The sequence below is a fragment of the Nanorana parkeri genome, unplaced genomic scaffold, assembly GCF_000935625.1.
Source record: "Nanorana parkeri isolate BGI_ZX_2015 unplaced genomic scaffold, ASM93562v1 scaffold326, whole genome shotgun sequence".
NCBI classification, from domain to species: Eukaryota; Metazoa; Chordata; class Amphibia; order Anura; family Dicroglossidae; genus Nanorana; species Nanorana parkeri.
This window is the reverse complement of record NW_017306594.1, coordinates 1,004,842-1,022,454: the sequence shown is the minus strand read 5'-3', so window position 1 is coordinate 1,022,454 and position 17,613 is coordinate 1,004,842. Positions and strand designations below refer to the sequence as shown.

At 41.9% G+C, this 17,613-nt stretch overlaps 1 protein-coding gene across 1 annotated transcript in view; it reads left to right on the top strand.

Moving 5' to 3' along the window:
• Positions 1-2,418: 2,418 nt before the first annotated feature.
• Positions 2,419-17,613, top strand: part of MAK (male germ cell associated kinase) — a 25,581-nt gene continuing 10,386 nt past the window's right edge. Inside the window, exons 1-9 of the mRNA XM_018558215.1 lie at positions 2,419-2,558; positions 4,462-4,516; positions 6,332-6,453; positions 8,973-9,052; positions 10,391-10,523; positions 12,060-12,231; positions 12,368-12,535; positions 13,518-13,811; positions 17,239-17,414. Of these exons, the coding sequence (XP_018413717.1) occupies positions 2,458-2,558; positions 4,462-4,516; positions 6,332-6,453; positions 8,973-9,052; positions 10,391-10,523; positions 12,060-12,231; positions 12,368-12,535; positions 13,518-13,811; positions 17,239-17,414 (1,301 nt within the window). The 5' untranslated portion in view covers positions 2,419-2,457. The remainder of the gene's footprint in view (positions 2,559-4,461; positions 4,517-6,331; positions 6,454-8,972; positions 9,053-10,390; positions 10,524-12,059; positions 12,232-12,367; positions 12,536-13,517; positions 13,812-17,238; positions 17,415-17,613) is intronic.

The following is a 17,613-nucleotide window of genomic DNA, read 5'->3' as shown; positions in this document are numbered from 1 at the left end:
AAAACTTAACCCTTGCAGCGGGGAGTCTTCCTGTACTGAAAAATATAACTGCTTATTTTAGTCTAGGGCAGGGATGGCCAAACTGCGGCCCTCCAGCTGTGGTGAAACTACAAATCCCATGCATCTCTCTCCGTGAGTCATGTCTGTGGCTGTGAGAATCTTGCAAAGCCTCATGGGAATCGTAGTTCCACCACAGCTGGAGGGCCGCAGTTTGGCCATCCCTAGTCTAGGGGCTAAAATAAAGAGAATGTACTCACCGGATACTTGGTCCCACTTAGCTGGTAGGCCAGTCCCCGCAGCCTCCTCTCCCTCAGCCTCTGGCGATCTGAGGACCTGTGGCGTCACCACATCTAATGCAGCTGCATTATACGTGAGGACACCAAGGGAGATTCCACCACCAGAGCACAGAGGAAGAGAGGTGAGCGATCACTGTCACAGGATTAGGTCAGGTGAGTTTATTTTAGCCCCGAGACCAAAATGAGCAGTTAACACTTGCCGTGCGCGGTAGCCCCATTGAAAGGGTTAATTTTTTACATTTCCTTGAGTTCCTCTTTAAGGGGATGTTTTTTCTCTCCTCCATCTTTAGTGACACAGTACACAGCACCATGCCATCTTTACTCCTGATAGAATTGGAAAAGGCAATCATTTAATATCTCTGCCCCCTCTGCTTTAGTGCCTGTGTTGGTTGGGCTTTTGTTCACATTTGAACTGTTCATCCTGTACAAGCAAATGGGAATACAAAAGCCACTAAAGCAGCTCAAATGCATATCAACTGCGAGTCAGCTGTCCCTGCAATACATTCTGCATGATCTCGGAAGTATTTTAAACGTATGGCAAAAGCACACAGCATTTGCCCTTCAAAGTCTGTGAACACAGGTCCTTAAAGTGACTCTAAAAGAAGAAGGATAATACTTAAATGAGTTCTAAAGTCCCAACATATACTATCCTGTTAAAACATTTATAACATGAGCAGTGTAATTGAAATACATACTAGAGTTGTTTTTGATAATCCAATCAAAGCTTACTAGAAAAAATTCCTGTTTATCTAGTGAGTGCTGCCCATCAACAACTTCCTGGATTCCCAGTGTGCTTTGCATCTCTTTTCCTGCTGCTTGATGTGATGCAATCATGATTTCTCAAGACTACACATCCCAAAATGCATTGCTTCCTGCAAGCAATGATACTGTTGCATTGTATCCCAATATATTGCAACAACATAATCTTGAAAAAGTTCTACCTTTTATAACTAAAAATCAGTGATTGAGCTCCAGGCAAATGAGTGTGTTTGGGCTGCAGTGCAATCTGGGAGAATGAGATCGTCAATCTGCTGCAGACAAAAGGAAGCATTTCCTCAGTCAGGAAAAGATTGTTGTACAAACATATATTGCATTGTACCTATGAACTACAAACTTTTGTGCCGCCACAAAAAATAACATTGATTGGCCGGGAAATATCCAACCCAGCCATCTATTCTTCTCTCTGGCAAAGGATGTCTGCCATGGCCGAGGAGGTCTACAGCAGGGGTGCCCATTAGGTAGATCGTGATCTACCAGTAGCTCTCAAAGCTGATGCTGGTAGATCATGAAGGGTGTGAATGGCGGCCCCTTTATTCCATGTTGGTATATTTATTTAGCTCTGCACACATGATTCCCTATTAGCCTATCTGCTGAGCCAAGCTCCCCGACACCTTTCTGGTGCATACTGGTGGTTGAAGTGCTATGTATTACATCAAAGAATATTAGTTTACACAGCCTGTTGCACTACACTGTTTGCAATATGCAGCAAGGTGAGCCAGGAGAGAGAACGGGGAGAGACAGCCAGCGGAGAGAGCGCAAGGAGAGACAGACAGGGGAGAGAGCAATGAGAGACAGCGAGGAAAGAGAGAGAGGAGAGACAGCCAGGGGAGAGAGCAAGGAGAGACAGCCAAGAGAGCGAAGAGAGATAGCCAGGAGAGAAAATGAGGAGAGGCAGCCAGGAGGATGAGCAAGGAGAGACAGCCAGGAGGATGAGCAAGGAGAGATGGCCAGGAGGATGAGCAAGGAGAGACAGCCGGGAGAGAGAGCGAGGGAGGTTTTTTTTCCGTTGGTAGATCTCATGTAGATCGTCATTTGAAAAGTAGATCTTAACACAAAAAATTGTGGGCACCCCTGCTCTACAGTAACATGAATGAAAATGGCCAGACTGGTTGAAAACTCTTCGATATCTGTAGGAACCCAAATAAATAGAACACATGCTGACATTTTTTTATTTCTTTTTTAGATACCATTTGGAATGGCAGAATCACTGGACTTTTACCTTCTTTCCATCACCATCTTGTCATTTTAACGCTTCACACACAATGCTCTAATGAATAATTTGCACAGACTCCAATGAAGCTATCGGACTATTAGTGCCGTTTGTTTTAATTTATTATAGACAAACTTTTAGCATCCAAGAATTTGAAATTGCAGATTCAAAATGAATCGGTACACAACGCTAAAACAGCTTGGAGATGGCACATATGGAAATGTGCTAATGGGGAAAAGCAATGAGTCTGGAGAACTAGTAGCCATCAAAAAGTAAGTATACTTTGGAGGGTGAAGGTGGTGCTTTGATCTTGTCATTGATGTGTTAGTTGTTGTATTTCCAATATGCAAAAGCAATGCTAGGTTTAATTTATCAATGTGTACCTCATATGATATTTCGTATAGCCTCACAGTAACTAGTTTGATTGAAACCTGCTCCGGAAAATGACAGTAATCTGACTGCCATTAGAGGTACTTTTGATACATAAGACAGACCGTGATTCGGCAGTGGGTAACTCAGTGGATAATATTGTCATTCTGAGGCTACATTAAATTAAAAACAATATATTTTTTACAAAACATACATTTGACTTTTATGATATTGTGGCCTGCCATGGACAGCCTCCTTCCTAAAAGTCTCCTTGTCAGCATCTGCTTCCTACGCTTATGCATACTGCAATCTCCTGTTATTCCTATGGAAAGGCCATCTACCATTGGAACAAATTATAGATGCCCTTTACTTAGGACTCTATGGAGTAATGGGGCCCAGGGACATTTGGAGAAGAGGCTGTGTGGGACCCAGCAAGTCACACAACCAAGATCTTGGAGAAGCAGGTAACTATAATGCTGGCCACAGACCGTACAACCATCGCAAGACTTTTGTCTTGCGATGGTTGTAAGGTAATTAAAAAAACGTACAATCTGTCCATCTTGGACCGGCAGATCGTACTTGCGATAATCGAAAGCCCGCCCCGCTGAGGGGCGGGCTTCCGATGACCGCAATGCTGAACGGGCAGTGTGCGCTTGCGGCATTTATCTAAGGAACATGCCACACACCCGCCGACAATCGGACGATTCTCGGCGGGTTTTCGAACATGTTCCTAAGATAAAAGTCGTACACGGTATGCGGTCGCTCACTTCCCGATCTATTGAGCCAATGTGTGACAGTTTCATTGTCACACGTCGGCTCGAACTATGAGGTTGAGTGAAAAATCACTCACCTCATAGTTCTACTTTAACACTGCTGCCTGAAGGTGGCAATGTGTATCTGTAAGCTGAAAGTGTATGTCAGGGCAAAGTAGAAGCATATGCTGTAATATACATTTCCAACAGGGTTATTCACAAAAGGGTGAAGAGTTTGAGAAGGCAGAAGTGAGCAATCTAGCCCAAAATACCTGAATCAGAAAGTGAGCTGAAATTGGAGAATTTTCCAAATCAGCTATTTTGGCCTAGATTGTTCACTTCTCCTGCCTCCTTCTTCACCCTTCTGTGAATAACCCTGCAAATGTTTTATTGGAAAATACCTGCTGATCTGCCAGAAATACAGTACACTCTGCTTGGAAGCCCTGTTGTGGCTAGACAACACACAGACTAAATAGCGTCAGCCCCGTCCCGTTCTTTAAACAAACTGTTCAAATCCTCTCACTCTTCCATCTCGACAACATTGACACTAATTATTATGTAGTTTAAGAAAGTAAGGGCTTGTTGGACTCTATAAGATGCAGGAAGTGTGCACAGGACAGCTCTGAATTTCTAACATGATCAACAGATATTTTGTTTTGCAGATATCACACAGATATACCAAAAACACTTTCAATGGTATATTTAACAAACCAAAAGGGAGCAAATAAGAGAAGTTCATTGTTACGGTTTACATACACTTGAAGGCTTTAATTTCTAGGAAACCTCCGGCGTGTATTTGTGTCTTACAAAGTGATCATTTTGGCTCCCAATTATCAGTGGGGACCCGAGCTGTCAGTGATTAGGAGCGAGCAGCTGCGCAGAATGTCAGCTGCTGTTTCTAGGATGCTTATTACAATTCCCTGGTACTGGGTATCATGCTGGGGAACAGTAATAAACAGATAATGGTCGGGTAGGGGTTAACATGATCTTTAGCTTTCAGAATTGCAGACGCTTGTTTAAAAGACAGTTTAATCATTAGCTTTTTTTTCTACAGGATGAAAAGGAAATTCTATTCTTGGGATGAATGTATGAATTTAAAAGAAGTGAAGGTAATATTTTATACAGCGCTGTATTTTAGTTGTATAGTTTGTGTTCAACTTGTATTGATTATATAGCATTTTTTTCTGCTGCACAATCAAGCAGTATAAGTATATAGCAGTATAAAGATGTAGAGCTATGTCAGGGAACTCTCTGTGCCGTTCCATGAAGATCTAACACATTGTCAACCTGACTTTTATGTCATAAGCTTATAATAATTATTATGCAATATATTTTGGAAGAATATACAGTATAAAGTGTTCATCTCCTCACACCACTACCATGTTAATAGCAAAAATTGACTGGAAGAAATAAATAAAAGTGGTTCCTATGATTAGATATTTGTGCAGTGTTTACCTAAAAGTGTAGTTGCACTTTTTTTCAGCCAAAATGGGATAACACTTATTTTATGTTTGTTATATGACAAAGCAAGATGTTCCCTTTCATGTCAGTCCCCGCAGCAGCAAAATATACTCCCCTTTTTCTTTACCTTGTTTGCCCCCGTAAGAGAAAGACAATACTGGGTACTTTCAAGTATAGGGAGCATGTTACTCACTCCCCTTCCTCCCACATGACAGTGATGGTACTTGGCAGTTAGCTGCATAGGCATCAGTGAGCGCTGTCACATAGGGGTTGAGAGCCCTCAGCCCTTTTGTAAGCTTGAATTGGATTGATTGAAGCTTAAACAGGACTTCTCCTCACTCATATCAGCAAACAGTGACAGAGAAGTGAAGCGAGGGAAAGTATAAGTTGCTGTGGGGAATAGCTTTAGATGTAACCTTTTGATTTCCCTACACAGGCAAAGCACAGACTTACTTCAAAGCAATACTTTATGTGACTTCTTAAATGTTTCTATGACCACTCTTCCATGTTTTTTTGAATTAGCCACTTTGAAACTGAGCAAGTTTTGCATTTTTTTTTACTCATGCTAAAATCGGAATTTTTGGCTACAAAACTACTTAAAACCCCAAAACAATGATATATTTTATAAAAGCAAAGGCCCTGTAGAATTAAAAAACAAATGATTCTTGCTTTTCTTTTTATGTTGCACGACATTTGTACATTTGTTTATTAAATCAATATTTTTAGGAAAAAGTACACTAACATGAATTTTAGTGCAAAAATACAAAATATAACACCCAGTTTTTTTTAAAACCTCAAAGTTCGGGTTGCGTCGGGTAAATATATACCAAACATGCCGAGCTCTAAAATTGTATACTTCTGTGAAATGGCAAAAAACTGCCCATAAGCAACATTTTAAAAGCATTTCCTGCTCATCAATTTAACCTTCACAGTGAGTGGTGGCCCTCAAATTATTGCTTTCACTCCAGTGTTCGCAGGGATCTGTAACTCGTGGCGCAATTGTTGTCTGTGCATGTAGGTGCACCCGTTGCGTGTTTGCTTGTTAGTGTATGTGGGCGGAGGGCTTTTTTTTTTTTTTTAACATTATTACTTTTACATAAGGGCTAACAAAAAAGTACTCTTACATACTGAATAGGCGGATTGACAGTGACCCGGTGGATTTAAGTGTAGTTATGGAGTCTATATATTTTCATGGAAAAGCAAAGCACATATGGTATGGAATCCTGAACTGAAGCCACTAAATAAGAAAATGAGATATGAAAAAAATGCGTTAGGGAGGTGTATCACAGTCATATGGTCATAGTCTGCCAAGGCTGCTATAATAACACTCACTTTCTATATTCCTTTTAGCTATATCAGCAAGAAAAATAATCCAATAAATATTGTGTACTCTATTCTTTCTAGTAAGATTTCAGTAATGTATAGAGAAATATTGATCAATGCTTTTTTGTTTTGTTTTACAGTCCCTGAAAAAGCTTAATCACGTCAACGTGATTAAGTTAAAGGAAGTAATCCGAGAGAATGACCAACTCTATTTCGTATTTGAATATATGAAGGAAAATCTTTATCAGCTAATGAAAGACAGGTATGATCCTTTATTTCACTGTACTATTTAAAAAAGTCAGTTGTTTCAAAGTTAACTTTTCGCTAGCTCATTTAAGACAAAGGAACTGGTCCACTGTGCAGCATTTTTTTTAACACTGCTGGTATTTACTTTCTTGCTCTACTCTGACCCCCAATTTGCCTGAAAGAACCCTGTCAAAAACTTGATACTTCCGATTATGGAGGAACAATGGAAAGTCCCATTTCCCTACCATGCAGTTTTCGGTGCACAGGTGGCCTCTTGTCAGGCCTGAGCACTATGATGTAGAGCATGCTTTTCAACCTTGTTTCAGTCACGGCACGCTTTAAAATCTCAGATGTACAAAAACTTAGATGTAAAAAAATTACATATGGTTCCCCCCAAAATGTATATCTTTGATAGGGGTCTGGTATGGAAATTAAGTGGGGACCCTACACAGACCCTACATGTAGTTAACTCCTTCACATCAAAGTCCCTCCTTCCAAACCAGAAGCCCTCCCATTCCATCAGAGTCCCCCCTTTCACAACAGAGCCATTCCTTCACAATTGGAGCTCCCCATTACATCAGAGTCCTCAGTCCACTCTTAGTCTTACCCTACCTTATACTCTTTACTACACTGCGACTGCAGCAGCATGGCAGAGTGCGAGAGGCGGAGCAGGTATGGACAGAGGGGGACCTCTGTACTCTGCTAAATGCTGGGGGAGGTCCTGGATGCACGCCACCCTGGATTAGTGTCATGTTCATCTATGGTGGCTTGCCTACACCATGAAACTTGATGCTATGCAAAAATGTAAAGGCACCCCAGGGTGCCTGAGCACCCTGGTTAAGAAAGACTGATGTAGAGGCAGGAAGGAGATGCTTAGCCCTATGTAAATGTTAAGCCAATAAATAGTATCACCCTAAATCCAAACTTTTACTTTTGTCAATGGCTAACACGGTACAAGACTAGTTTTTGGCCAACAAAACGGTGCATTTCCCCATATACTGTATATTTGCATTGTAAAATATTCTATGTGGTTTTCTTTTTAGTAATGCTGACTTTTAATACCATTAGCCTATCAGCAGTTGTTAAAAGCTGACAAAATATCTGACATTAGATAAACAAGTACATGAAGAATAAAAATTAGCTTTATTGGAAAAATAATAAAAGGAGCCCTCTTATGAGTGTCTTCTATACTGTAATAGGCTTCGTTAGATGTCAGATTTCTGTATTGCTTTAGGTTCTCCAACTACTGGTAGATATAATCCATTTAGTTTTTACCAAATAGCTCTCCAGATATAAAATTGTGAATTATAGTAGTTTGGAATCTGCATATATGCATCTGTTAGGAGCTGTGTGGCCACAGGCCGTAGTTTAGAGACCCTGGTCCAGAGCCACCGAGTCCTGTAGGCGGTACTAATCTAATAATGATCACCTCCAGTGAATGTGTCAATACTGCCTGCAAATTCCGGCAGATTTTGTGCTAAGTATCTTTACTGATTGCTAAAGAGAAACCATTTATTTATCATATCCTGATCATCAGAATAATTACTGTGAACCATGTTAACGTGTCAGAGTTGGGTCCAATGCTGCACACTGTGTAGAAAAATTGAAACATGTCCTCTCTTCCTAAGGGGGAGTCATATCTTTTTTATTTTTTTTTAATGGTATAAAGCCGTGTGCAGTAAGGTGACATAACGTGCTTATTATGAAGTTGGATGATTGCTACACAGAAAAAAGTAAAACTGTTTCAGTTTTCTGTGCTTTGAAACAATGGCCCAAAAGCCACCAGGCTCTACTGGCAGTATTATGGGCAGAGCAGTGAGCCATGCTTGTGGGAAGCAGGGGGCAAAGGTGAGCAACATACATATGCAGGAGTGGCTGACTTAAAAGGCTGGAAGATATACAGACAGTGGGAGAGCTAAACAGGATGGTCATGCTACATGGTGCTGTATATCTGTTCCTAGGGAAAAGGAGGAGGCACAGTGGCACCTAGCTTGCATAGTTGTAGACTCAGAATGCATGTTGTCACTGGCGGGGGCTTCTTGGGGACAAGGAGCACCCCCCCCCCAAAAAAAAAGAAGAAGAAAGTACATATAGCCTTTACATTTAAATGATTGATTTTCATGTATGGCTGAAGTTGGCTTTTAACGCTCACGTAAAGCTTTTTTAAATCATAGTTTTTATTTTGGGGAATGTACACATGCATGTCCATCAGGTGTATTTCATACTGTAAATTAAATGGAATTGCCATACGGCAGCCAGATGACTTATGGCAATTCCATTCAATGTAAAGTGTGAAATACATCTGATGCACTTCACCGATTGCTTAGCCAAAACATGGGCAACAAAATAATTCATGAAGCAGTATTTGTCCTTGATCGTATAAATGATTGTAAAGCATGTGGCCGTAGACTTTGTAGATGTGCTTCACAATGCAGTCACCAATGGCAAATGCAGGCGCATGAAAATATGTACCCTGAGACTTTCCACTAGCTCCCTTGTATCATTACTTGAAGTGTTTAATTTGTCTCTTCACAGAAATAAGTTGTTTCCTGAGTCAGTCATCAGAAACATTATGTATCAGATTTTACAAGGCCTAGCCTTTATCCATAAGCACGGTAGGTTTACAAAGCGAGACCCATGTGTAAGCTCTGCAGTGCTTTCTGTTGGTTATGTATATTGTTCATTCAAATTCATATCTTATTTACACAGGGATGGACAGGTTAAAATGTATCTGCCGGCTACATGTGCAAGGCAGTCAGCCATTATCTTAGCTGAAACAGTGCCAATATCGAGACAGTGGGTTAATATACTAAAGAACAGAAGTTATTCACTTAGCAAAGTGAGTGTTCTCTTCGGTATATGTGTGTTCACTTTGCCAAGAGACTGTTAGTATACAGTATGGGGAACAACTATGTTCACATGTGCAAGGGAAATTCAACAAAATGTGTTGCTAGTAAAGCATTGGTTGATTGTGGTGAATACAGATTCACCTTATTTACTAAGCTCAATGAACATTTACTTTGCTAAGTGAACAGTCTCCACTTAGTAAATCAACCCTACTGTGTAGATGACAGATGCATTCATATTGAGAGTTACCCTTTAGGTGAAATTCCTTCAACAATTGCTGAATTTCCTGGAACCTATACATCCTTTACTTATACTGTTCTTTTTCTTGCTTCTACTTTCAGAGAGGACCACTGATACCATTTGGATAAATAGGGGGTAGATGATATAGTGTGCATTCAGCTGATCAGTCACATCAGATTGCTGTATAGGCAATCATTTACATTGGCATTTAAACAAGAGCTACAAGTGTGCCCCAGACTGTTTTATGTCTGTTGGTGAAACTTCTAAATGGTATCAAGTGACCTTATGGCTTTCATTTTCTTTTCTTTACTATTTGTTGTATTTTGTTTTTCTTCTACTGCTTTCCTACATCACCGTCTTGGCAGAGAGAATACGATGTTCACTGAGAATGAAATAAGGAACATTATGTTTCAAGTGCTTTCAGGCTTAACCTTTATACACAAGCATGGTAAGCATTTAGAATTCCTTTTTTCATTTGCATCCTCCTTAAGTAATAGTTGCTGGAGTCTCATTTTTTCCCCAAATCATGATATGCTCTGTCTTCTATTATTATTATTATTATTACATAGTATTTATATAGCGCCAACAGTTTGCGGACATTACAATCACAATACAATTCAAGACAAGATGGTGAGGAGCGCCCTGCCCCTGAGGGCTTACAATCTAATAGGGACTGACTAGAACAGCAACCTGTCAGTAGCTGTGAATAAGCTTAGGTTATTCTTAGACGTTTCTGCGTTAAGATCCTGTCCATCATTTTAGGGGGCATTATGGGCATTTAGGGGAACCTGTTAACTGATGCTGATATTCTTTCATTTTCATGGAAATACTCTGTACTCATCCCCTTTCTGCTTCAACTGGATCAGGTTTTTTTCATCGGGATATGAAGCCTGAAAATCTTCTCTGTATGGGCCCAGAGCTTGTGAAAATAGCTGACTTTGGGTTAGTGCGAGAACTGCGGTCTCAGCCGCCCTATACAGATTACGTGTCTACCCGATGGTAAGTTACCTGCGGTACCTGAAAATGTGTGTACAGTTCCATATTCTAATGTCAGCTTGATAACACGGATGTATCGGTTAGGTTCATGATAAACATGTATATTGAAGATACAATAAAGAATATTTCTTACAAAGCATTACAGGAGGTCATTTTCACTATGGGTCTGTTCGCTTAAGGCCCCATTCACACTGAGCGATTTATCGCTCGATTTTTGCAGCGATATCGCTCATATTTCCACACGATATCGCTCTGTGTAGCTTCTCCAATCCATTTCAATGGAGCTGTTCACATCTCGTCGCTCAATATCGCTTGTAGCTCGTCGCTGTAGCTTGTCGCTCCTACATGACCCTTTTTTCGAGCGATTTCGAGCGATTTTGCTCCTGATTGAATACAGCCCAATAGGAAAAAGTTGCACGATGAGTCGCGCAATATCGCTCATATAAAATCGTGCGAAAAATCGTGTGAATGGGGCCTTAACTGCTCAGTGTGAATGGGGCCTTAACTGCTTTGCAGCACTAGAGTAATCATTAGCTGGTGCAAGAGAAACATGCTGTACTTGCCCCACTTTTTTTGACTGTCAGATCAGCTGAGAAATGCACAATATTTCTGAGTATGAAGGAACATATGACATATTCTCCCTGCCTCCACATTGCGCTGCACTGTGTGCCATGTTGGAGCAGGGTTGTGCATAGCCTTGTGTAAGTTTGGACTTGGTTAGTAAGTGAAAACCTAAACAGGAATCTTGGCAATCAGGTGGTAGAGTATGTGGATTTTAGGTACGTCTTGCTTCTGCAAAGTGACCCTGTTATTTTGCCTTGTATAGGCAAAGTGCAGGTATACTTTAAAGTAGGGATGCACAGATACTGCACAGAGTACCAGTGCAGATACTTGGCATTTTCATGAGATCTCCCAGGGTTGCAGCTGTTGCAGCTGGGACCTGGCTCTGACGCTCCAGCACTGTCCTGAAATCATTAGTCTGTATTGATTTAGAAAAACTGTCACATGACAATAAACAAAAATGTATCAGTACTCGTACTTGTAAGTACTTGGCAAGTACTAGTACTAGTACTCGCAAAACTGGTATCGGTGCAACCCTTTATTTATAAAAAGTAAATCGTACATTAAAACAGAGATGTACAAATCTCAGGAGCTCCGTGTGCTCCTTAGAAATGAAAGCTGCCTCCTAATTTTTGAATTTTTCTCTAGTCTAGTCTTGGAGCTCAAAAGTATCGGCACATGTACTCGTACTTGTACTTGTACCGAGTACTGTACTTGGTGTCTGTGCAAACTTACTTTAAAGAGTATGTAATCCCAAAACTGAATGCTCATTTTAGAAAGGACAAGTTCAGTCAACTGCCAGCTTTAGGACCTCAGGTGCAAATCTCTACTACAATGACCTCTTATTCTGTGGAAAGCCTGTCTAAAAGATTGACCTGTTAATGGACCGTATTAGCAGTTAATTTTATACGGCTACATAGGAATATATGTCAAGTATGTAGATCATTGTCCAACCATAGATATGTTGTTCCTTTGCAGGTACAGGGCTCCAGAAGTGTTGCTGAGATCTTTAACATATAGCTCTCCTATAGACATATGGGCAGTTGGGAGCATTATGGCTGAATTGTATACCCTTAGACCGCTCTTCCCTGGAACAAGTGAGGTTGATGAGATCTTTAAGATTTGCCAGGTTCTGGGTACACCAAAGAAAGTAAGTAGGTTTTTTTTTCTCCACTTAATCAATTAGTCAAACAATAAACATGATAAATTCGCTGTCAAACATGCCGACAATTTGATGTAAATACCTAGCATTTTAAGCATACATAACCATTATTTTTACTCTACAGAGTGACTGGACTGAAGGTTATCAGCTTGCATCAGCAATGAATTTCCGCTTCCCACAGTGTGTTCATATAAACCTAAAAACTCTGATACCCAATGCCAGTGAAGAGGCATTGACACTAATGAGAGACATGATGCAGTGGGACCCCAAGAAGCGTCCCACAGCTAGTCAGGTATTTGGCATTTCCACCCTCAAATTTATATTGAATCAATAAATTTTCAGGAGAGGCACTAGGATAGGATATGGATAGGATATGTCAGGATAGGAAATGCAAGGGATTTGACTCCCAGTGTTGAAGTTCCCTAGTGATTTTTTTAAAGCATGTATCTTAAAAACCCTGGACCCTTTCTGCAAGCAAAACATCATGCTAGTAAGTGTGTGTTGTATTCAATGGTACATTTAAATGGGAAAGTACAAGATGGTGACAGGGTCTTTTTAAGGAAGTGCACAGATTTTAGATGGCATCAATTTTTATCCTTTAATGTCACTGTAAAGCCTTCCTATGTCTCTCAATGGACTGCATGAAAAGACGTTTAGGCTCCATTCACACAGGAGCGGTTGTCCATGCGTTCTAAACATAAAAAACGATGTACTTTAATGTGCATTGTTCAGACATTTGCGGTGGCAGTGCGGTACGAAACCGCGTGGCCTGCAAAATAGTACAAGCGTGATATTATGGCGGATATAGCCACAAACAAGTGGAATCTGCAAAGATTTTTAAAAAATGCGTTTTCGTGGGAAACGCAAACGCTATATGTGAATAGAGCCTTGTGGTGAATTAAAAAAACCCTGTTATAATGGGCATGCACTCCCCCATGTTTACGTGTGTGTGTGAGCAAGAGCATGTGCGTGTATACTTCATTGCCTTAGTAAAATATTATAATATAAATAATATTATTTATTATATTATTATTTCAAACCGATAAATAAATGTTTTTTTCAGTCTGTTCTGCTAGAATGCATTAACTCTGGTGAACCTATTTTAGTGGCATAGGGGTACTTTCATCAAACCCACTCTAACTCTAAACTAGATGGCACTAAAATGGTAGCATTAAACTTATAATAGTATCCATTTCCTGAAATGTCACTGAACACGAACATATTGATAATGGTATGAAAAGGGAAGAAAGTAATTCTTTTGTTACTGTATGCAGGCTTTAAGGTACCCGTATTTTCAAGTTGGACAAGCACTTGGCCCTCCGGCACAAGCTGTGGAACAGAAAAGGGCTGTAAATAAACCAGCACAATCCATTGAGCCACAGCCGTTATCTGAGATAAAAAAGCAGTCTTCCTCTCCTCCTGATGTACCAGAGAAGACATCAAATGGCTCGCCTGCTCCACACTGGCCCCTCCAGCAAATACAGCTGCCACAAAGCACAGCTGACAACCAGCTGCCATCCAAGCATCCTCAGATGACTCTTCCCAACATTAGCAAAACCATCTCACCGGTAAGTTACTAGTGAAGTCATTTTTACTATGGCTTAAAAATATTTTTTTACAATTGCTCGCTCGTTCTATAATTTTACATATTTAACCAACTATTTCCACATGTTTTGTCCCTTTTAAAAATGCACCAAGTACATAATGATATCAGTTGATCTGCCAAAATTCCAGTGAGCTGCTCATTTTCTCCATCAGCTGACAAGAGTGTCTCTGCTGCACTGAAACCTCAAGCGGTGATATTATCAGCCCTGCCAGGTATTCCCTTGGACTATGGAACATGGAGATGAGGGAGGTGTTCTGCAGTCCAGGGAGAACTGGGCCGGGCTGATAACATTGCTTGGGATTTCAGCGCAGCAGAAAATCACTGTGTTGTCAGGGCAAACAGAAGGTTAGATACTCACTGGATTTCTAGCAGGATCAACGGGTATTGTTCTGCACTAGCAGCATGGGGAAAACATGGAGAAATGAGCATGTATGGCAGAGAAGTACTGCATATGAATATTTGTACTTTAAAACTAGGGATGTACCGATACTAATTTTTCGGTATCGAGTACGGGTACCAACATTTTTTTTTTTTGGTACTCACCGATACCGAATACCAATACCAGAAGTCCCATTAAGGAAGCCAGGCGGCGTGTAATGACTCGCCACCCTGCTTTCTGATTAGCAGTGAAGCCGTCTCCATGCTCCTTCGTCACCAGGTGACGAGACAGCATGGAGCCGGCTTTCTGGCCAATCAGGACGCCGGGCGCTGTGTAAAGACACGTTGCCCGGCTTCCTGATTGGCTGGGAAGCCGACTCCATGCTACCTCGTCACCAGGTAATGAGGGAGCATGGAGACGGCTTTCTGGCAAAGCAGAAAGCCGGGGGGGCGTGTAATGACAGGCTGCCCGGTTTTCTGATTGGCCGGTAAGCTGGCTCCATGCTCCCTCGTCACAAGTATGGGGCCAGGCATCGGAGCATTTGGGCGAGTACGGGTACTTGCCCAAATACCTGGCACCGATACTAGTATCGGTATTGGTGTATCCCTATTTAAAACATTGACAAATTAATAAATTTTCCCTACGAGCCAGTTTGCCACAGAACCCCACCAAGATCTGGCACAGGTGCCTGATTCTGTTGAGTAGTGTGGTGCGCCATTGATAGTAAACACTGTTCTGGCCTTGGACAGGGTGAACACTGGCAAAATAGGTAATCACTATGCAAAATTGTATATAATTTGTGCTGTACTCTGGAGGAGTACAGGGCGGATTTTTAAACTGGAAATGCACTTAAAGGCAAATCCCGCACCCCTTTCACCGCTTGCCGTCCGCACGTTGCAAAAAAACGGACGGACAGCACAGTCACATTGGTGGGTTGCCGTCTGCAGGCGGCATTTTTTTTCTGCTCGCGCGCGCCCCATCCATAAATCACTGATAACACTAAACTGATGAGCGGTAAAAGCTTTTAAAGCGTCGCCAATGGCCAATTTTGGGTATCGTAGTATTGTATTGTTTTTTTGGTATTGTTGGGTATTGTTTCGCGCGCACACGTAATTTTAAGGCTTGACATGCTTGGTGTCTTTTTATCCGATGTGACCCCGTCTTTTATATTTTACCAAAAAATTGGGTAATAATAAATGTTTTATCATTTAATATAGGGGGAAACTGTTTTTTTTTTTATTTCGGTAATTTTTCCTTTACTATATTAAAAAATAAACCCCCCAGTGGTGATTAAATACCACCAAAAGGAAGCTCTATCTGTCCCTAAAAAATGGTATAAACTCTATTTTTAGTACAGCGTTGCATGACGAAATCAATGTCAGTCAAAGTACTGCAGCGCTGAATACTGAAAAATGGTCTGGATGGGAAGGGGGTTTAACACCGCGGACTTCAAGTGGTTAAAGTACACGGGAGCAGTGGGGGTAACAATCGCCATAGCGACCCAGGCGCCCGCTATGGGGCCCGCGCACAGGGGGGCCCGGCATCCCTGTGATGCCGTGTGGGCCGCCTGGGTCGCTATGGCGTCTCGGGTGCTGGCTGTCACTGACATAGCTCAGCAGCTGCTGTGAAGGAGAACGTTCCCCCTCACAGCCGCTGCGGAGCTGTGTCAGTGACAGCCAGCAGATGCGGCAGAATAGGCCGGTTGCACCGACATTTGCAGTAAAGAAGGAGGCGGGGCCCGCCTAACAGCAACCCCGCCTCCTCTCACATCACTGGCCAGCGATCTAAGAGCAGGTGCGGCCAGTGATGTAAGGGGAGGCGGGGGCCCGTCGATAGGAGGCGGAGCCCGGGAACGGAAGAGGAGGCAGGGGCCCGGCGGCGGCAAACACGGAGGTGACAGGTAAGAGGCGTACTGAGACCTTGCAGAGCCCACCATATAGAGTCTATGGTGGGCTCTGCAAGTGGCATAACTAGCAATCACGGGGCCCCATACAAAATTTTGCTATGGGGCCCTGTGATTTCTAGTTACGCCCCTGCACGGGAGATTGTTTTCTGGACACTTTTAGTCGTTTTTTATTGTAAGCGGGTAAATCAGTGATATTTCAGGATCTCTTCATTTCATTGAGATGTAAAATGTTCCTTTGGTCTATAGCAATCCAGATTCTTAACTGGTTTTAGCCAGTCCATAAACCTTGTTTCACTCCCCAAGTTATGACAGGCATGCTATTAATTTCACAGTCCATGCTACTGTCAGGGATATAATGGAGTGGTATATTATTTGAAAATCCCACTAATAAATGCTTTACTTTTAAATTAGTAATGTATTCATGTATTACATCTTTAATTGCCTTTTCAAAAAAATAATTATATTCTTTAAATACCTAAAACACTATGGGGTCTATTCACGAAGCTGCCGAAGGATCTAGCCATAGCTTCGGCCGATCCTTCGGCTAGCTTTGGCCCCAGGACACCTTCGGTTCAGTAGAACCGAATCACTGCTAGCTCCGCACAATCGTTTTCTATTTACTTGTTTTTTACTTTTTTTTACTATTTTTCTGTTCTGCTCGGTACCTCTGAGGGACCGAGCAGAACAGCCGAGGCGAATGCCGCTCAGCGGCATTCGGCTATTCACTCACTGCTGTTCGGCATCTATAAGAATAGGCCGAACAGCAGTGAGTAGCCTGCCGGAGGTTTGGCTCAGCCGATCCAGATGTTGGATCGGCTGAGTCGAACTCCTTCTGCACTTCGGAAGCCATGACTCGCAGCCATGTGAAGCAAGCCGATGTACGGCTGATTTCAACTGATGTGCGGCTGAAATCAGCCGTACCAGCATGAAGTGAATAGCCGAACAGTGTTCGGCTCACTTCACTTGGGGTCAGTTGTTCACTCGGCTGCCCTCGGCAGCTTAGTGAATAGACCCGTATATTCACTAAATAATAATATGTACCCCAAGTCATCAAAATATAAAAAGCAGAAAATCTAACAAATCAAACCTTTTTCTCCATTTCAGAAACCAGCAGCCAGTGGACCGCAGAATAGTACTGTGAATGTAAAACATGGAAGACGACGCTGGGGGCAGTCAGTTCTGAAAGACAGCTGGGATGAATTTGACACTGACTTTGGCATTTCTTATTCAAAAAAGCCCAGCATGGCAATGGTTAAAGAGAACAAAAATTATGATTTAGGGTAAGTGTTAAGTATAATTTGACACTACTGGTTGTGTCATATTTCTGTGTCCATCCACCTCTTTCCTCACCCCCACTCGTCCAGATGCTATGTCACTCTAAAGCAGGGGTGCCCATAAGGTCGATCCCGATCTACCAGTCGATCGGCTCTCTCCCCTCACTGCTCGGCTGTAGTTATGTGACAGCGTCTCCTCCCCCCC